This window comes from Lontra canadensis, unplaced genomic scaffold (genome assembly GCF_010015895.1).
Source record: "Lontra canadensis isolate GAN:19392208 unplaced genomic scaffold, GSC_riverotter_1.0 scaffold160, whole genome shotgun sequence".
NCBI lineage: Eukaryota > Metazoa > Chordata > Mammalia > Carnivora > Mustelidae > Lontra > Lontra canadensis.
This window is the reverse complement of record NW_022631154.1, coordinates 1,546,781-1,567,370: the sequence shown is the minus strand read 5'-3', so window position 1 is coordinate 1,567,370 and position 20,590 is coordinate 1,546,781. Positions and strand designations below refer to the sequence as shown.

At 53.2% G+C, this 20,590-nt stretch overlaps 1 protein-coding gene across 7 annotated transcripts in view; it reads left to right on the top strand.

The window, feature by feature from the left end:
- The window catches only part of GON4L (gon-4 like), a 62,986-nt gene that overhangs the window by 22,711 nt on the left and 19,685 nt on the right, over positions 1-20,590 (top strand). For 3 of the 7 annotated variants that reach the window (XM_032845147.1, XM_032845144.1, XM_032845143.1), the window contains 9 exons: positions 1,069-1,134; positions 1,425-1,520; positions 2,470-2,589; positions 3,588-3,758; positions 7,179-7,371; positions 12,142-12,243; positions 17,028-17,068; positions 17,634-17,737; positions 20,017-20,215. In XM_032845147.1, coding sequence (XP_032701038.1) covers positions 1,069-1,134; positions 1,425-1,520; positions 2,470-2,589; positions 3,588-3,758; positions 7,179-7,371; positions 12,142-12,243; positions 17,028-17,068; positions 17,634-17,737; positions 20,017-20,215 — 1,092 coding nt within the window. Of the gene's footprint in view, positions 1-1,068; positions 1,135-1,424; positions 1,521-2,469; positions 2,590-3,587; positions 3,759-7,178; positions 7,372-12,141; positions 12,244-17,027; positions 17,069-17,633; positions 17,738-19,819; positions 19,843-20,016; positions 20,216-20,590 lie in introns of those variants that run through there. The other 4 variants (XM_032845146.1, XM_032845145.1, XM_032845148.1 and 1 more) reach the window with 3 other exon arrangements.

Sequence of the window (20,590 nt, the reverse complement as noted above, 5' to 3'; positions counted from 1 at the left end):
TTCCCCCCTGCCTGCTTCCCCTCTGCCTTCTTCCCCTCTGCCTGCTTCCCCTCTACCTGCTTCCCCTCTGCCTGCTTCTCCCTCTGCTTGTGCGCACACACTCTCTCTCTGTCAAGTAAATAAATAAAATATTTTAAAGAACAGATGGAGAGGGGAGAGTGGCAGACAGAGGGAGAGGGACAAGCAGGCTGTCTGCTGAGCAGGGAGCCCGATGCAGGGCTTGGTCTCAGAACCCCAGGACCATGACCTGAGCAGAAGGCAGATGCTTAACCGACTGAGCCACCTAGGCGCCCCCCAACTCTGCTATTTTAAAACATATAAGAAGTTGTCATGATTTTACAATGAATCTATATTCCACTTAGATTTAACATCTTTAAAATTTTGCCATATTTGCTTTGTATTTCTATATCCCTTGTATTTTTCCTGTATCTATTTGAAAATAAATTGGGATCAAGTTGATACTTTACCCCTAAATGCTTCCGTAAGAACTGGTCATGGCTGGCTGTCAGGATGCAAACTAAGATGGGTTTACGTAATTGATTAAGAAAATACTGCTGCCTGATGGCTGCTGTTTCCTGTGATATCTTAGGTGTGTGGACTATTACAGTTTACAGGTAGTTTTCAAGTTCATTGTTCTGCGTGAACACAAGTTGTGTTGTAAAGTAGGCAGGACAGGGGCACCTGGCTGGCTCCATGGGTCGAGTGTGACTCTTGATCTCGGAGTTGTGAGTTCAAGCCTCGTGGTGAGAGTAGAGTTTACTTAGAAAATTTATATTAAAAAAAAGAATAATAAAGTAGGTAAGACAGATACTTTCTGTATTTGTGGATAACACAGAGACTTAACTAGCGTTAAGGCAGAAATGCTAGTGATGGAAATAGAGTCTTTTTTCCTTTTTCTCTGGCAAATTCTGACAGATATTTCTGTGTCCCCTCAGGGGTAACTCATCCCTCCCTCACTGCAGCCGCACGTTAGGTCCGTGGCTCTTTGTGATGGGGAAGAGGAAGTGAAAATGAAAACCCATCTCTTTCCGCTAAGAGAACGTAATTATTTACATTCTTTGTTGGTAGGTAATTCCAACATGGAATATTTCACCCATTAAGAAGGCCAATGAAATTAAGGTAAACTTGGAAGAGGTAATTCCTGTTCTTTTCCAGAAAGACTTCATCAGTTTTGAAACCCATACCTCCTTTCTGTTTGTTACTTTCGGGGGGGTCTTTCTTCTTGTTTTAATTTGGTCTGGCCTCCACTCCGCTGCTCTCCGGTTCCGCTCCCGCTCGGGGTCTCTGTGCCTCTTCCCGCTGGCTCTGGCAGCTCTTGGCGCTAGGTTGATTTTTTTTCCTGCTCTTTCTTCCTCTTATTTTTCAAACACTTACGGTTTGTGTTTCCCGTGACTTCGGTTCTTTCTGTGATTGTCCTTATGTAGCCTCCTCAGTTTGTGGACATCCAGCTAGAGGAGGACGACTCCTCCGACGAGGAGTACCAGCCGGATGACGAGGAAGAGGACGAGACGGCCGAGGAGGTCAGTGGCCCCTTGTGAGCGTCGGTCGCGCGTACGGACGAACGGGGCTCCGGAGGGCTTCCTTAGCGTTGTGCCGTGGTCTGTAGAGAGGAGCGAGACACAGTTCTTCTTCCTGCTTGTTTCTTCGCCCAAAACCGACCGAGAGCTGTTTTTTCCTTCTTCGTACTCCCTTGATGATCTCGTGTTTTGCATTGTGAACTAGAACCCATGTGTAACACACAGAACTGTGCCCAGCATAAACACTGAAAAATACAGCCTAAGTCATCACGAGGCCAGTGGTCGTGAAGTGTCCCCCAAAGGCGTTAACATAGTGTAGCCAGCGCGTCCCTTGTGCTCTTTCTTTATAGTTCTGCTGCCTGGGGACGCAGCACGACACACCCTAGTCCAGTTTTGTACTGCTTCTGAACCTCACGAGGTGCATACTTGTGTCTGGCTTTTTTGTTCTCTCTGTTTCCTCATTATTCCTTTGTGGTTCGTAGATACTGTTGCTTATGGGCTGCCCTTTGCTCATTTTCACTGCTGGGCGATACTCTGTTTCTTAGTGTATTTGACTTGTTGGTAGAAGGATTTTAGACCATTGTCTTGCACTTTTTTTTTAAATTATTTATTTATTTTTTGACAGAGATCACAAGTAGGCAGAGAGGTGGGTGGCAGCGGGAGGAAGCAGGCTCCCCACAGAGCAGAGAGCCCGATGCGGGGCTCGATCTCAGAACCCTGATATCATGACCTGAGCTGAAGGCAGAGGCTAACCCACTGAGCCACCCAGGCGCCCCTGTCTTGCACTTGTGATGAGGAAGACAATCTGATCTCTGTGCTCCCCTCACAATATTAAACTTCTGTTTTACTTTTATTTTCTCTTACTAAATTGGTTCATTTCCTTGAGAGATATCCGATTCAGTGGGATGAGGCACGGTCAGGAATGGAAACCTGAACCGGATTTGTTTTTTAGAGTTTGTTGGAAAGTGATGTCGAGAGCACCGCCTCATCGCCACGGGGGGCAAAGAAGTCCAGGTTGAGGCCGTCTTCCGAGATGACCGAGACCGACGAGGAGGCGGGCGTGCTGTCAGAGGTGAGTCCGCGTGCTGCCGGGGAGACGGGGGACAGGTGGCCGGAGCAGGCTGGCCGTGCCTGGTGGGGCCGAGCCGCCAGGATTCAAGATCACTATTCATGGTGGCATCTCCCGGGTCCTTGTGCCTGGTTCTGACGGTTCGGGTTTCAAAGTCCCTTACATTGGGGCGCCCGGCTGGCCCATTCAGGGAAGCCCCTGACTCTTGGTTTCAGCTCAAGTCGTGATCTCAGGGATGTGAGATCGAGGCAGTGTCAGGCTCTGCGCGGAGCTCTGAGTCTGCTTGAGAGTCTCTCCCCGCCACGCCCGCTGCTAGTGCGTGTTCTCATGTGCTCTCAGTAAATAAGTAAGTTAAATGAAAACAAAACAAAGTCCTTTAAGTGAGTGAACAGTTGGCAGGAAAAGTGGGACTCGTTGAAGGGAGAGCGATTTTCTGCGTTCTCACTGGGGGGCAACATGAGTGACGAACGGCTGCTTTTCTACCTTTGTCGTCTTTTTTTTTTTTTTAAGATTGTATTTATTTGACAGAGAGAGACAGAGTGAGAGCGGAAACACAAGGAGGGGGAGAGGGAGAAGGAGGAGCCCTATGCGGGGCTCCATCCTAGGACTGTGGGATCATGACCTGAGCCGAAGGCAGAGGCTTAACGGCTGAGCTGCCCAGGCGCCCCCCACCCCCCGCACTCTGTCCTCTTTTTAATATTGTCCTGAAGCCATTTTTACTAGATCTCCCTCTCTCGGTAACCTAAGTAGCATCCTGTTGGCTACACTGGAAAGAAGATGGAACCTAATTAGATGAATATACTTGTCTGTGCTTTGTTTTTCTGGAGCTCTGTCTGGGCAGGAAGAGGAAGAGGAAGATCCCTGGTATAGGAAAGACGTGCCCCTGTCTTCCTGCTGTGTTGTTTTTTGTGTTTTTTTTTTTTTCCTTTTTTCCTCCTCGTCTGTCTCTTCTCCTCCCTCCCTCCCTTTCATTTTTTAACCTAGTTGCCTCTTGTGATCAGGCCGAGAAAGTCAGCGCACCTGCTGTCAGGCACATCAGTGCTGAAGTGGTGCCCATGGGGCCCCCCCCGCCCCCGAAGCCCAAGCAGAGCAGGGACAGTACTTTCATGGAGAAGCTGCACGCCGTGGACGAGGAGCTGGCTTCCGGCCCCGTCTGCATGGACTCCTTCCAGGTAAATAGCGCCACTGCCTCCCTGCGCAGGTGGCACGGGGCAGTGTCGCTGCCGCGCGGGCTGGGAAGGGAGACGGGCAGATGCTGAAGTGTGGCAGACAAGTGAGCGCCCGCAGTGCAGGTCCTCGGTGCTGTTTGGTTTGTGTGATTGTGTTTGGAGACCTGCAACTCCGTGGACAGCTTTTGAAAATGTGGCATAGGGAAACAGCCTGCGCCGGGTCCCCCGGAGCGTAGCCTCTGCTGCGGCTGCTTTGTCACTCCCGGCTGCTTCCGTGTACACATGCTTGTTGACCTGCGTCCCTTTACGGCATGTTGCGGTCTAGACAATTTAGAATTGACTTTCTAAAAATGAGGACGTCCCGTTATGAAAAGAAGTTGTAGTATCTAATCTAGTAAAGGCCCTTAGATTTTACCAGTTGTCCCAGTCGTGCTTTTTGTAGACAAAGAAACATTTTCCCCTGTTGCGGGCCCAGTCCAGGACCACACTTATCTCCTAGCATGTTTGTTGTTGTTGTTGTTGTTGTTTGTTTTTAAGTAGTTTCTGCGCCCAGGGTGGGGCTCCAGCTCACGACCCCAAGATCAAGAGTCCCACGCTCTTCTGCGCGAGCCGGCCTGGCGTTCCTTTAATCTGGAACAGTTTCTCAGTGTTTGTCTTTCATAACCTCGACATTTTTGATCTGTATAGACGGCTATTTTACAGAATGTTTCTCAGCATAGGTTTTTCTGGTATTCATAGTTAGACTCAGGTGACATCCTCACAGACACCCCGGAATCGACACGTCCTTCCCCGTGCGTCACATCAGGAGGCATGTGGCACTGTTGTGTGAATTGGGATCTCATGGTTATGGTGGTGTCTGCTTGATTTCCTCATCCTGATGCTATTTTTCCTTGTTAAATTCACTAATATGTATCTCAGGGGGATATCCTTTGATATCTTTCTGCCCACCAGTTTTAGCATTCATTGCTTATTCTTGCTTGAAAACTCGCGACCCTGGTCACTGTCAGCTGCTGACTTTCCGGATCTCAGCCAGTTTGTTTGAATGTTTTGTGGTTTCTCCACCAGTCTTGTAGGTTAATGAAAAATATGTCTGTCTGAAAATTTAAAAAGAGAATAGTGAGTGGAACACCTCAAAGGGGTCATTTAACCTAATCACCTGCTTTGGGGTGAGTAAATAGTGTTTGGGGGGGTCACAGTGTTTTGTATAACCATTTATATGTACACGTGTCAAGTGATGGAAGTTGGGGAATAGCAGTGCACGAGAGAGAGGTCTTTCCTCTTGGAGGTTGTAGTATGTTGGAGAGAGAGAGAGACGCCATAAACATGATTTCCAGTAGCGTTCAGTGCTACGAGCTAAATGAGAGCCAAGAAGTCGGGTAATGCCCCCCACAGTGCTTCCCCTGGAAATCCAGCAGCGCCTCTCTGCGCGCCCGGCTGGCTCAGTCAGTGGAGCATCTGACTCTTGGTCTTGGGGTTGTGAGTTCGAGCCCCATGTCGGGTGTAGAGATTATTTAAAAATAAAATCTTTAAAAAAAAAAAGCCTTCTGAGGAGGTGATGTTTGAGCTGAGATCTGAATTAGAAGGAGCCATGCATCTAAACGGTCTGGGGAAAAGTGTCCCGTACGGAGGAGACAGCACATTCAGAGTCCCTGAGGTGGGAACAGCTTTGATGTGTGGGAGAGACCGGAATAAGCGGATGCCTGGGGGCTGGGGGAGAGAGGAGTGGGGGTAAGCACAGAGAGCTGGGCAGGGGCTAGGTCACGAGGGTCTTAGGAACACAATAAGGAGTTTAGATTTTATTTTCACATTTGAAAAGCCTTGTATGATAGTTTCTGATTGACGTTAAACACGTCCCTGTGGTTGAGGTGTGGGCAGCACTCGGAAGAGAGCAAGGGAGGAAACCCAGGAGTCTGTTAGGAGGAGGCTGCAGGCATCGAGGGAGGACTTCCTAACGTCCCTCTCCAAATCCCAGCTGCTGCTTTCTTGGAGGCAGAAATTGATAGGCTTATCCTGGAATTCACGTGGAGATGCAAGGGATCCAGAATAGCTAAAACAATCTTGAAAAAACAAGTTGGAGGTCTACGCTTCCTGCAGAATTTATCACAGAGTCATAGTAGCGGTGAACACAGGTTGGTACTGGCAGAAGAATAGTCCCATGGATCAGTGGCATGGAATCGAGGGTCCAGAAGTAAATCCTTACGTTTATGGCGACTGATTTTGGACAAGCGTGCCACGACCAGTCATGGTGCCACAGTAGTCTTTTCGGCAGATGGTGCCGGGACAACTGGAACGCCACATCCAAAAGTATAAAGTACCTGTACCTCTCGCCAGTTACGGAACTTAATGCAGAACAGATCATTGACCTAAGCATGAGAGCTCGAAGTAGAAAACTTTTAGAGGAAAGCAGAGGAGTGATGGGCTTTGTACCCATAATATATGATGACGCTTATGACCCAGTAACAAAAAGACAGCCCATTCGGAAATGGGCAGAGGCTGTGCGTGGTTCGTTCTCTGAAGAAGACACACACCGGGCCGTGAGCGCGCAGAACCATGCCCACCTTCGGCGCCGGGGATGGCACGTGGGAAGTACGAGGTAGCAGTTCCCCCCGCTAGGCTGGTTATTAGAAAAAGGGTGGAGAACAGCAGTGTTGGCAGGGATGTGGAGGAACGGAGGGCCTCCTGCACTGCCGCTGGGGGTGTGGGACGGCCGGTGGGTCGGTGGTTCCACAGAGTTAATGCAGCTCCGTGTGGCTCCAGGGGAATGCGATGCGTATGCCCAGGTCACAGCAGGTACACAGGTGTTCTTGGTGGCACTCCGCACAATAAGCTTTCCCGAAGTGGAAACAGCACGGGTTTCCCTCACCAAAGTGTAAAAGGGGTGTCGTCCCGCAGTGAGGAGGAGTGTGGTGCGGATGCCTCCCCTGCGCGGATGAACCGAAAGCGTCAGGCTAAGTAAAGAGCCAGAGACAAAAGGCCACGTCCTGTAGGAGTCCCTGTGTGTAACGTCCAGCCTGAGCAGACCCGCAGACAGCCGGGAGACAAGTGCTCGTCAGGGACAGGGAGGGGGCGGGTGGGGAGCGACCGCCAGCAGGGTTGGGGTGTGGAGAAATGTCCTGGAGTTGGATACTGGTGATGGCCCCCAGCTCTGTGGGTACAGCAAGATGCACTCCTCCACACGCTTCAGAAGGATGAAATTGATGGTAAATCGTGTCTTGGAAAAGCTGCTCTAGACGTTTCTGAGATGTCGGTTTGAAAACTGACATCACTGTCCTTAAAGTCTCTCAAAGAATTAGAAACCCAAATTTTTGAGGGGAGACCTCGTGATTTAAGGCAGGGAGGAAAGGGTGCAGGTCCGAGGAGGTTTGGTGAGTCGGGAAGCACCAGGCGCTGAGTGACATGTGTTATCCCTTCTTTGTCGGCAAGCCCATGGACGACAGCCTCATTGCGTTCCGAACCCGCTCTAAGATGCCTCTGAAAGACGTTCCCCTGGGGCAGCTAGAGGCAGAGCTCCGGGCTCCAGACATCACCCCAGACATGTATGACCCCAATACCGCAGACGACGAGGACTGGAAGGTGTGGCTGGGGGGGCTCATGAACGATGATGTGGGAAACGAGGGTAAGTGGGGTCTTGGCATTTTCTACCTGCTCTGTCCGCTGTCTCTGTGGTAAAATTTTCATTAGCCAGAAGCGTAGAGGAAGGGGTATTCTCGGTTCTCTGAGTTTAATTTATGTCACTCGGAATTAGCTCTAAATCAGTAGTTAAGTGCCCTTCCCTTTGGGTCACTTGTCCTCTTCGAGGACAGTTGGCACATGTCCTGTTAGTTTCCAGTGTGCGACACATGACTCGAGAAGTCACCCCACAGCGCAGCCCCCCGGTCCTCAGCACCTGTCGCTATCACAGGACCACTGGCTCTCGTCCTTTCGGGGTGCTGCTCATGAGCCCTTTGGGGTGTCTTTGGGACGCGAAGGATCGTCCCCTGAAAGGTAAAAGCCGAAGTGATTTTGTCCATGGTTCCTGAGCGTGCAGGGACCGCTTGGAGACGCGCGCTCATTAGGGTCCTCCTAACGCCCGCGCCACCGCCGGGCCCGTCGCGAGTTGCCCGGAGCCGGACCTGGGGCAGGGCAGGAGAGCCCTCTGTCGCAGGGCCTCCTTCCGTCCCCGGAGCTGGTGGCTGTGCTCTTTCTGTCTGTCGGTTCCATCCTCATGCCTGCGGTTTTCCTGTGGTCCTGGGCGCACTGTCGAGGTCCTGCTCTGTCTCCGCGTCGGGACTTCGAGCCATAGGCTGCGCCTCACAGTCCAGAGGGACAGCTCACGTGGGCTGGGCTCGGTCACAGGCCCGCGGTCTCGGCGCCGCACATGCTGCCCGGGGACGCTGTGGGCGTGCACCTGTGGGGGCAGCGCGGCTGGAGTCGTCGTGCGGAAGCCACGATGGCGTCTCCAGAAGCGACGGCGTCTCCAGAAGCGGGGCAGACAGGAGACATTCCTCGCTCAGGCAGGAGCAGCCTTGGTTTCTCCCTGCTGCAGCCCGTGTGGTGTCCGGCTGTGACTCCCGACTCCCCACTTCCATTTAGTGACAGAAACCTTAGGACAGTTGTCGTCGGGGATCTGGTGTGTATTTAGTGGGAATCCGGCCTCATTTGATGCCATAAACTTGTGTGGATTTGCATGATGCGAGGGATTGTCTTTGTTTATAGTCATTTCAGATGATGTCACATTCTTTTGATGGAATCGGGGAAATTTTGTTCTTGATCCTTTTTGACTTTTCAGTGGAGAGGGACCAGAATGTTCTTTTCAGCTGTGTTATGGAAGACTCCCACGTTCTTAAACACTCGAATCCCATGCAAGCAGAGCACATCCTGACTCTTTTTCCAGTCCTCTGAGAACAGCCACGTACGATTCGCAGGTGGAGAGTCACGCTTTCAGAAAAACGAGAGGTCTGGTTCCGGTGGAGAGAGATGGAATGAATGAGTGTCCACGCAGGTCAGGCGGGAGGGAGTCAGCGGAAGTGAAGGAAGCAGAGTGAGTCTTGAATCTACATCACGGAGCTTTTCCTTATGTGCCCGTCGCGCAGCAGGTGTTGGCTGCTCTGCTTTTATGCTAAGGTCACGAGAGATAAGGAGCGTCATCATTATGGCATAGATTAAAATGCCCACGAATGGTGCCTGGTCCATTGTTAGATGCACAGAGCATTTCAGATGAATGAAGTTGAGCAAACTTAGACTATGACGGCGGCATGAATGCAGCTACAACATTTGGCGAGAGGGAGACCGTGTTCCAGCAGAGGGTGGCTCGGAGACCGCTCCGCGAGAGGTGAGAATTGAGCGGGACCTCGGAAGGATGTTTGACAGCAGTGCCAGGGAGGAGAGGAGGTGCCGGGAGGGCACATGTCCTCCGAGGAGTCTTCTAGTCTCTGCATTGTAACTACAGGGACAACACAGGCTCGGTGGGGAGAAATCAAGTACCGTATAAAGAGAACTGTGACAGCCCCTCCCCACCATGACGGTTTCATGATCCGGAGGGATCACAGGTATTTTTCAGGATTTATAAATCTCTTGATGTTTGCTTATTGACACAGCCTTTTTCTACTAATCGACCCCACGGTCCATGACACCAAGGCTGAGTCTCTGCAGAAGGGCATGACCAGGGACAGATGTGGTTCTGTCCATTTCACAGAAGTCTCCGAGAATTTTGTTGCATTGCCCCATGTTGCCGAATCAGTTTGTTATGCTGCTAGAATTCGAGTCCAGCTTACTGCCCTCGGACAGTGTGCCGTTGAAGGAAGGCTCCGGGACAGAAAGCCTTTGTGGAATGGGTGTGACCCTTCGTCAGCATGCTCCGCCTCCTTTTGTCCTTAGGGCCAAGCTAAGACACAGGAGTGGCCAGAGCGAAGGCAGGTCCTCACAGCTTTATCCGTGATGGCAGCAGCTCGTCCCCTGATTTTCCCTGATTCCCACCGGCATGGCTTAAGGAGCTGAGACGGTGGCCGTTGAGGATGAAAGGCCAGGCAGAGCCTTGGCTGTCAGGTGTTTGGGAGCCCGAGGCAGTGCTGCTCCTGGCTTTGTCCCCAGAGCCTGAATCACGGTCGTGTGTGGCGGCGTGCCGGCTTGTGATGGTCACCGGCACGGGTTCCAGGCCTCACCCGTCGCTGAGTCAGAGTCCTTGGGCTGTGACGTAGGGATCCCATCCCGCTGCGTCCTAAATACCGGGAGCTGCTGGCCTGGGAGGCGCGAGTGCGTGCGGTCAGGGTGCACTGCGCAAGCACGGTGACGGCTTGTGGGGCTTGTGGGGAGGGGACAGCCCTCCTTCCGTAAAACTCCGCATTTGCTGCTGCTGTTCCCGTGTCAGAACAGACGAATGGTAGAGTAGGAAGGTGTGGACCGTCCTACCTACCGGCTGACCTTACTGAGTGCTGCGGAGAGGGAATAGTGCCACGCAGAGAGCCAGAGCCGCGTGCCAGCCGACTGTGGTCTCTCCTGTTGCCTGCGTGGCTCTTCCTGCGTGTTCTCCTGCCGTGGGACCCGCACGCTACTGAAAATGAGCATCTGGAGGCGCACAGCAAGCGGAGCTTGGCGGGGGGGCCGACCTCGTCCATCAGGCAGGAGTGAGACGGCAGGTTCCACCACCAAGGAGTTAAAAGCTAAGAACTCAGGACCTTTCTGAATGACTCTCCCATGTGTGTGGCAAACAGGTGCTCCGAGAATAAAGGCCGACCCACGTGTGTGGTGTGGGCAGAAGCTGTCTGCTGTGGTTCTCGCACACGAACAGATGGGGCTCCGAACCCGGCACGCTCCTCTCAGCGCGTCTGTGCAGAGCTTGCTGTGAAGACGCCGACGTCCAGAGTGCTGTAGGGGTGGGGGAGACAGGGTTCCTTTCGTGAGGGTTTGAAGAACCTTTATGGGGAGCATAAATGCACAAATGGATGAAAAAGACAGACATTGAAATAGCTGCATTACACATGGCACAAATGAACATTATAACGAGTATAAATGTGGAGAATCAGGTTAGATAGGGGCTGAACTGGACAGACGTCCCAGTGATTATGAATTAAACTTGTGTGTATATATTTTTATTTTTAATGAAAGATACTCATTTGTTACAAAAAATGGAAATATTATGGAAGGATGCAGAGAGGAAAATACTCATGTTAATGCTTCGTAGTGATTTGCTGTGTATCTAGGTAAATACGTACTCGCCTCAGTACTCTTGTCCACGGGAGGAACCGTGTGTGCGCATCATTCTGCGTCTGCAACTTGCTTCTTTGACTTAACGATAGAATCAGTTTTCCACTGTGACACATAGAGACTACGTCTCCTGTGTTGCGGCTACATAGTAGTGAGGAATTTAGTTATTTCTGTGTGGCAGAGTTTTTTTTCTTCTCTTCTGTTTTTTTTTTAAAGATTTTTATTTATTTATTTGAGACACAGAGAGCAAGAGCACAAGCAGGGGGAGGGGCAGAGAAAAAGCAGGCCCCCTGCTGAGCCGCGTGCCTGATGCGGGACCCGATCCAACGACAAGAGAATCCTGACCTGAGCCGAAGACAGACGCTTCACCAGCTGAGCCGCCAGGCGCCCCTGTTTCTTGTTTTAATTCAGCCCCTCGGTTGTCCTCACCCATTCCAAGCTCTCAGGTGCCACCTGTCACCACAGCTGCCGTGACTGAGCCAGGCGAGCACAGGACATTTCCGCCAGCCTGGAATGTTCCTCCAGACAGCACTTGCCTACAGTTGTCCGGGAACTTCGTAACATCGATCGCCTGATCATGTAACAACTCTGTAATTCAGTGACTCCCTCACAGTTTTTACCTAGGAGTCACCGCGTTAGAGAAACAGCCCTCGTTCTGGGCCCTGACGTACCAAGTGTTCAGTACTTTTGTGTATTTTTAGTTATTTCTGAGTCGCACTGGAGGGAGGGAGGTACCTCCTCATGCTGAGGGTTACCATGTTTGTTTCAGTGGGGTTGTACGTGGTCCCGCCTGTGCACGTTTTACGCGTGTGTCCCGTCTCAGGGTCCGGCGCCAGCATTCGAGCCATTCCCGAGTTGTTGGGAATTAGGGTCACCTTTCCTTCACTGTCCGCGCAGCTTTCCAGCAGCGTTGTTTTCACGAGGTGCACTAGTGCAGGTGGGGCCACCGAGATAAATGACGTGTTCAGTTCTCTGGCTTTTGCTGCATTTTGGCAGACTTAGGTCTTCTCTGCAGGAAGGAGAGGACTTGGCTCACGGGAGAGACTGGGTGGGATGTGTCAGCTGTGGGAAATGAGCTGGGCGAGCAGACTGGGGAGAAAAAGTTCTTTAAAAACTTGAGTGGAACAGCCTTAGCTGAAAATCTTACATTTTCACCCGAGGAGTTCCGAGCGGGGAGTAAGTGTCCGAAGTCCTTGTTTCCTAGATGAGGCCGACGACGACGACGACCCCGAGTATAACTTCCTGGAGGACCTGGACGAGCCGGACACAGAGGACTTCCGCACCGACCGCGCCGTGAGGATCACCAGTGAGTCTGCTCCCGCGAGGCCATCTCGTCACCGCTGCATCTGCCGCCTACCGGGCGCACTGTGCAGGCCGACGCTCGCAGCCCCTCCGAGGGGGACACCGAGGCTTGTCGTACCATTTCTTTGTGTAGCTCTTTGGATTTACGCCTGAGTCTCAAAGCCTGTTCGTCCTCCACGTACGGCTCCGCGTCCTGCCCTGAGTCCGGGGTCTGGCGGGGGTCATCACATCTGTGATCCCAGAATGAATAGGGCGTGGCCTGCACCCCGTAGGACCTCGGCCCGAGTAGGGGAGACAGACGAAGTCATGTTGCAAAGTGATAGGGGCTACGATGGCTTGTGCGTAAGGTGCCCAGTGGCCTAAAAGAGGGTTTAATCTCCCAGTGGATGGTGGACGTAGGGTGGGTGGGCTGGGGAAGGACTCACATGACGAGATGTTTTATCTCCGTTTTGAAGGAGGAATAAGAAATTTGGGGGGAGGGGTGCCTGGGTGGCTCCGTCGGTAGACCGCGCAACTCTTGATCTCGGGGTTGTGCGTTTGAGCCCCACATTGGGTGTAGAGATGACTTACAAATAAAGTCCTTGAAAGAGACGAAATTTGGGGTGAATGGAGAAAGGTGGATATTACAGATAGGTAGAAGAGTACCCAGTGAGCCCGGACGTGCGGGAGAATAGTATCGCGCTTGGGAAGGGGTGAGCCATTTGGTTATAGAGCTGTGAGTGTGCGGTGGTGTGGAAGGCAAGCAGTGTTCAGATCCTGGAGAGCCTTGAATTTGAGTTTTCATCTGTCAAAAGAGCTCAGAGTTTTTGACGTGAAATTAATAGGAACTAATGTGAATTTTGGCAATACTACGTTGGTTTAACAGCACTTTAACGTATCCATTTGATGGGTAAAGAGAGCAAGATTGGAAGCATGGAAGACAGTTCAGTGACTTGACTCGGTTCAAGTAATTTGTTTAAAAATTATTTTACTGGCTATGTTGCCAGTGATAGAAAATACATATTTCAGAAAGTATTAATTTTTTTATTTTTTAAACATTTTATTTAAGACAGAGCACTCACACATGAGCGTGGGGGAGCAGCAGAGGGAGAAGGACAAGCAGACCCTCCGCTGAGCAGGGAGCCTGATGCGGGGCTCGATCCCAGGACCCTGAGATCATGACCCGAGCCGAGGGCAGAGGCTTAACCCACTGAGCCCCCTGGCACCCCGGGCAGCACTGGCTTTCATCGAGCGTGTGCGTGAGCCTGAGCTGCACTGTTACACACAGCACGTGAGGCCGAGCTGTGGGCTCTTGAGCAGGTCGTGGGGGAAGCTTTACAGGTGCCCAGACACCCCGTTACGGACCTGACCAGCACGGCCGTGCAGGTGGACAGACTCGGGCAAGCTCGATCCCCTGGGACCGTCATTCTAGTCTGTTGCTTCGTTTCCTCTTTGGTCTTCTTTTTGGAATGAGAATGCCTTTTTTTCTATGAAGATTTTCCCTTATTTGCTGTGTTGGGATGATTTGGGTTAGAGGAAGTGTTGAAGGGAATCCGTGTACGACGAAAAGATTTGAGGATTTCGGCTGTGCGAACGCCATGCGGGGTTTAGGGAGTCTGAACACCCACAAGTCTAGCGTCGGAAGCCGAGGGAAGGTGCTTTGATGGGGCACCTGCTCCACCAATGCTGGTGTTGCAGCATCCGTGCTGGAAGTGGGGCGGTCGGCCCTGCCTGGGCCTGGCTCCCGGCCCGGAGTGCACTTGCCTACCCTGTCTGTCTGTCTCTTTCTTCACGTTACACAGAGCTGCTCAGGAAAACCGTCCCTGGTTAGCACGGTTTTTGCACTCCACACTGGATGATGTGTTCTTCTAGTGCCTGCCTCTCTCCCGGTGGCTCAGGCCCTGTCTGTCCTGTCCGTCCTGTCCGTCTTCCCCCGGCCTGCAAGCTTCTCGGGGCGTTTGTGCTGATGCGGCCTGCGGTCGGGATTTGGCCAGGCAGGTAGGGACCTTTTCTGGGACGCCTGACTGAAGGGCCGTCCTTCCTTGTCATAGGGTTCGGTGACGGTACGTAAGAACTGGGACGGAATTCCAGTTTTGTTCCTACCCCTCGTCCACGCATGTCTGCTGTCACCACATTGGCCCTGTGAGAGACTTACACTTACGTGGGTCACAAAAATTTAAAAATAAAAAAAAAAGCGTAGAAACTCAGAGTTTGGAAAGCTTCCTGGGGTCATGTGTTTTCCTCCCCCTTGAGAATTTGTGTGCAGCTTCTCTGTGGCTGGGTGACCTCCAGTGCCGGGGCCTCCTCAGTCCCGAGGGCAGCATGTCCTCATTGTGGAGCACCTCCTCAACCAACATTTCCCTTACTGAATCTGCGTGGACCTGTTACATTCCTGCTTCTCCTTTGTTGCTGGAAAATGCAGTTTGCTTGCCAGTGTGCACAGTAAAAGATGTTTCTTTTCCTGCGTTTTTATTTGCTGTGCCAAACATACAAGTAGCTTCAGTTTTCCAAATGCAGCAGTTCCCAGACCTCTCACTACCCCAGCCACCATCCTCTGGATTCTGCCCTTTATTTTTTTACTTAAATTTAGTTAAGTAGGCTCCACGCTCAGTGTGGAACTCAGTGTGCGGCTTGCACACACGACCCTGAGATCAAGACCTGAGCTGGGATCAAGTCGGTCCCTCACTGACTGAGCCAGCCGGGAGCCCCTGGCCTTTAGTTTTTTAGAAGCTTTTCTCCCAATACTTTATTTATTTATTTTTAAAAGATTTTTATTTACTTGACAGAGAGAGGTCACAAGTAGGCAGAGAGGCAGGCAGAGGTGGGGTGGGAAGCAGGCTCCCCGCGGAGCAGAGAGCCCGATGCGGGGCTCGATCCCACGACCCTGAGATCATGACCTGAGCCGAAGGCAGAGGCTTAACCAGCTGAGCCACCCAGGCGCCCCCCCCATACGTTTTTTATGGAACTTCTAAAATTCATAGCAAAGTTGGAAGCATTGTACCCTGAGTACCCACATCCCCGTCAGTTGCTGTCCTTCCGGTGTGTTTGCTTGACCGCGCAGCTGTCCAGTCCGTGAGTCTGCGCGGGTTTTCTCATGCATTTCACAGTGGGCTGTAGAGAGCAGCACACTCCCTCCCAGACCTTCTGCGTTTGCGTATCATTCATTCGGGCCCAGTGTTTATCAACAGTTTCTCTTTTCAGGTAACTTTCTGCACAGTGTGTTAGACACACTTACAGTGAACCATTCAGTGAGGTTTGGTGTGCTTCCACCCGCGTACCCGGCCCCAGTGGGCCCCCAGGGTCCCAGATATGGAGCTGTCACCCCGGAAAGCTCCCTCGGGCCCCTTCTCAATCATTCCCCTCACCGTCCTTCCCGAGGCATCCGCGGTTTGCTTGTTTTTTTGGTAACAGATTAGATTTGCCTGTTGCAGAGCTTGATATCAGTGGAATCATAGTGCGCGCTGTCTTGCGTAAACCTTCTTTCAGCATAAAGCTGTGGAGGTACATCTCGCTGCTTTTTCTCCTCTTATTGCTGGGTGGGAGTCCATGGTATAAATACACTAGTTTTTTCTTTCAAAAATCCATTCTCAGCTGTTAATGGACACCTGGGTGTTGCTAATTTTTGCCTGTCGTGAATGAAGCTGTGCTCAGCGTTCACGGGCAGACCTTCCCTGGACAAATGCTTCTTTCCTCTGGGGGCGGCCGTCAAGGAATCACTGGTCGGGGCAGGTGTATGCTTAGTGTTTGAAGAAATGGTCAGATCTTTTCCAAAGTGAATTTCCTCCGTTTTACCGTCTCATCAAAATTTCATGTGGTCCACATCTTCACCAGCATTTCAATTTTAGCTTTTTAATGCCCTCTTAAGGAGGACTTTTGCAGAAGAGATCACAGACGCGTCTGGGCGTGGCCTGAGACTCTGCTAGCTCCACGACACGCTTGCCTTCCTGGGGACTTGGGCTGCTTCAGAGCAGCTGTGTCACTCTGAACTTGAGGTCACCAAAACAGATCTTTTTCAGACTTTTTTGAGCCATTTCATGTTTTTGTGCACTTAAACTGATTTTTAAAAAAATTCTTAATGTAAGGCTTTAAATTTGTCCCACTGAGTTTCATCCCAGTAATTTGAACAAATACGAAATTTTGAGCCTGTCATCAGTTGGTGTAGCAATCCCTTTCCACTTTATACGATTTACAGATTTCGTAAGTGTGTTTTCTGGGTCTTCTCGGTCACTGATGGGGCTGCTTTATAGTTCGGGTCCAAAGACGGGGCCGTTGGGACTTCTCTTGTGACTCCGTTCAGTAGGCCAGGCCAGCAGACTGTGAGTTATACTTATTGTGAAATTACCCGGCTCACGTTTCCTACATGTCTCCCTGTTGGAAATGTAGCTTCTACAAAGTGAGACGGTTAGTTTTTGTTTTTGTTTTTTGTAGAATAGGGATCCTGGTGAAGGGGTGAGGAGGGGCAGAGGGAGGAGAGAGAGAACCGTAAGCAGATTCCATGCCCAGCGCAAAGCCCAGTATGGGGCCCGATCTCCTTACCCTGAGATCATGACCCAGGCTGAAATCAAGAGTCAGATACTGAACCAACTGAGCCACCTGGGTGCCCTGGGAGATTGTTAGCTCTGTCACGTGTCCCCAGCATCTAGAACAGCGCCTGAGGCACAGCTGGGAGTCAGTGAATGTGTTTGAATGACAGACAGATGTGAGGGTTTCGTCCCATGTCTTGCTGGAAACAAGACAGTGTCTCTGTGGAACCCACCCGTGGGAACGGAGACCCACCTGGACCAACTGCACCGTTTGGCTTCTTTTCAGAGAAGGAGGTGAACGAGCTGATGGAAGAGCTCTTCGAAACTGTAAGTGGCGCCGCGGAGTGTGCGGCTCCTCCCACGGGCTCCGCGTCCTGCCCCCCGCCCGGCTGGTTTGGCCAAGCCAGTCCCCCTTCAGCCCCCTCGGGAGCAGGTGTCGTGGGAGGGGGTTTTGCTCACTGACAACTTGGCTGTCCATGGGCAGGGTGTTCTTAGTACAGAGTTCCTCGCGCACTCTGGACGGCCTTCGCAACCATCATTCGGTGCATCCGTAAAGATTGCAGAATAGGTGTTAGATTATTCTGGGCACAGATAGGTACCTTTCTCATAGCCTTGTCTCTTGAACACTCTTTCTGACCATTCTGAGCTCTCTGTGCTCTGTCCTTGCCATTGCCAGTGGCTGACCGAGAGACTTTGTTCCTGGCTAGTGGCCAGCCAGCCGTGTGCAGGACCGCGGGTGCCCCGACGTGGGGAAGGTCTGGCGGGAGCTCGTTCTGGGTGCCAGTGTCGTTAGCACCCTGGAGACTGTAGTCTTCGCTTTCCCTGCTCACTGCTGGGGGGACCTCCACATGCCCCCTTCCCCAGGATCACCCTCCTTCCCCTGTGCCCTCAGTTCCAGGACGAGCTGGGACTCTCCAATGTGGAAGACGATGGCCCAGAGGAGGAGGAGCGCGCGGCTGATCCGCGGCCGAGCTTCAACACCCCGCAAGCCCTGCGGTAGGCCAGCCAGATGCGCGCGGCTGCAGAACGGGGGAGCGCGTGTCCCCCACTCCTCACAAGTCCCTGTCGTCGCTGGGCATCCGCGGTCGCTGTGGGAGGGCCGCGCAGCCCCGTGGGGGGTGGGTGTCCCGGGAACAAGCCTCCCTGTCGTGGGGCAGTGCAGCAGCAGCCTGGGCTGCATCTGTTTGGGAAGGGGGGAGAGCAGCAGCTGGCGTCCGCAGAAGCTTCTCTGGGTGATTGGTGCTGGAGAGGCGCGAGGACCCCGTGGCCAGCCACAGCAACCGCCCCTGCCACCAGCACCGTGTGGCCCTTCGTTCTCCCTGCTGGCCGCCGGCTTCGGGTGGACGCTACGGGAAGCGTGCTGGTCAGCTGGGGGCGGCTGAGCCTCCCGTACGGGTGCCCTCTGCCGCTGAGGCGCAGCTGCCCCCTCCGACAAAGCTGGGCCTCCTTTCTCCCCACAGACGGTGCAGGCCCCAGTGCTCGCTGTTTGTGCGACGGCTTTGTAGAGCGCACGTGTGCTTCAGTGGACAGGGAGCCACCCTGAGCGGCAGCAGGCGTGCCGGGGGGACTGGGAGGCCGGTGGGCAGAGGGCGCTCCGTGCGGGTGTGGAGCAGAGCAGAGCGCAGAGGCCCAAGGGTGCCGCTCGTCCCGTGTTTGCACGGTCCCTTCTGCCCACAGAGCCGCAGATGTGCCTGTGGTAGAGACAAGGGGCCAACCGCTGCGTAACAGTGCGGAGGGCGGCTTGCACCGCACTCTGGGAAACCCTGGGATGGGACCACACAGGGTTTCAGGATCCCACTGCCCCGTCTTGTTGTGTTTTGGCTTTATTGGGATATAATTGACAAGTTGTAAGACATCAAAGTGCTCCCTGGTGATTTGATGCAGGTAAACATTGGGAACGGGACCCCCATCAAGTTAACACCGTCGCCTCCCATGCTTACTTTTCGGGGGAAACAGCTTCAAGATTTCGGAGTCTTTATTTGACTCACTTCCTGCAGGCCCTAGTGCGCAGTTTGCCTGGAAACGCGCGTCAGCGCCACTGATGAGCTGTGTGTGGGGTTTTGGATTTGGGAATTCGAGAATTATGTTAAAGGCCTGGTTGACCGTCAGCTGTCCCTGGCATGGGTTTGGTTCATCTGCAGGGGCCGCAAGCCTGGTTTAGTCTTTGAGTAAGATCTCGTGGGGAAAGTGGGCTCTCTGTGCCCCTCTTATCAGCCCACTCGGAAATGCTCTGTAACAGCAGGGGCAGGCAGTTTGGGCTTTGTTTGCTTTCTCAGTGTTTCTGTTTCTCTCTTGCCCTTTGAGGAGCACAGATGTTGGAGAGTTTTCCGTTCTCAGTACAGGTCGTACAGAGGACTGTCCTTGTGTTCGGGTTTTTACCCTGCGCTTGTCCATACTCGCAGCAAATGCTTAAATGGACCCAGAACTTTTATCTGCAGAGGCTGTAGGAAAGTCATCGTTTAACTGTCCTTACAGTCTGGGGGCTTTCGTGCAGGAGGGTACCCCACCGGTCGCACCTGTTTGAGCTGGTTTCGTCCGGATTGTGTAGGGTGTCAGCTCGCCCTTCATCCTGCCAGTGGGGTCTGTGGATGCCTGCTTCAGCACTGGCCGGTCTCTCCCTGGAGGCAGGGGTGGGTGGGTGGGTTAGACAGCTGAAAGGAGGGATGGGCGTGGGGGGCTGCAAGAGGGTGTATTCCTGGAGGGGGGCAGCTTCTCGTCCCGTCCAGCTGTCCTGTGGCTCAGTGTGTCCCTTTCTTGCTTCGTACTAGGTCTCTGACTCTTTAAGAAAGGAAGGCAGGGCACCCTAGGTGGATGGAGTGGTAGGAGGGCAGAAGCTGGACCGCGGGGGGGGTCCTGGGGGGATTAGGGAACAGATGCTAGACTTGGAGAAGGTTCGGTGTCACCGCTAGAAACGTGTTCTAGGGGCACGTGGGTGTCAGGGGGACCCGAGGGTGGTGAGTTCTTCCCCTTGGCTCTTTGACTGCGTTGTTGCCCAGACGGCTCTGCTCCTGGAGTGCTGTGTGACCTCTGCCCCGGCGGCCTGTCGCTCAGAGGACGGTGGTGGAAAGCGGGGCCGTGCGGCCCAGAGCTGTCTTACTTGGGTTAGTGCCGACGGCTCTGGGGAGAGACTGGGTAGGCCTGGCGCTCGTTGGCTCGGGTGGGATGTGTGGTTCGCAGGAGGTGGGCGCATGCAGGCCTCCGCGCTCCATCGGGGCAGCTGGGCGTTTGACGAGCCGAGGGAAACCTCCGCGTCCGGTCGTCTTCCCGCTGGGCAGGTTCGAGGAGCCGCTGGCCAACCTGCTGAATGAGCAGCACCGCACGGTGAAGGAGCAGCTGGAGCAGCTGAAGCTGCGGAAGGCTTCGGGCCGGCAGGTGCCCGAGGTGGAGCGTGCGCAGCCACCGGCGGAGAAGGTCCGTCAGACGCTGACTCTGGACCCGGCACAGAGGGGGCGCCTCCAGCAGCAGATGCAGCAGGTCAGGCCGACCTCGGCGGGCTCAGGCGGGGGCGGCGGGGGCCGGGGCGTCGGGGCTGGGGTGTCGCAGGCTGGCTCAGGGCCAGCAGCTTGCCATGCTCTGACCGTCAGAAACCGGTGTCTCGATGCCCCCTGAAATCCCATGGCCCCAGGATCTTCACATCATTGAGGACCTCGACAGGGCATCACCTTGGTGTCCTTGTGGGCGGGCGGAGCACAGACGCACACAGCGACCCTCACGCCCCTGGGCTACAGGTTTCAGAGTCCTCCATGTCCCATTCTGAATTTCACAGCCTGGCTTGCTGGAGGAGTTCTGGTTTCAGTCCCTCGGGTTTGAAGTTAAGCTTCCTCTGTTTCTGTCCTTTGGCTCTGGGGA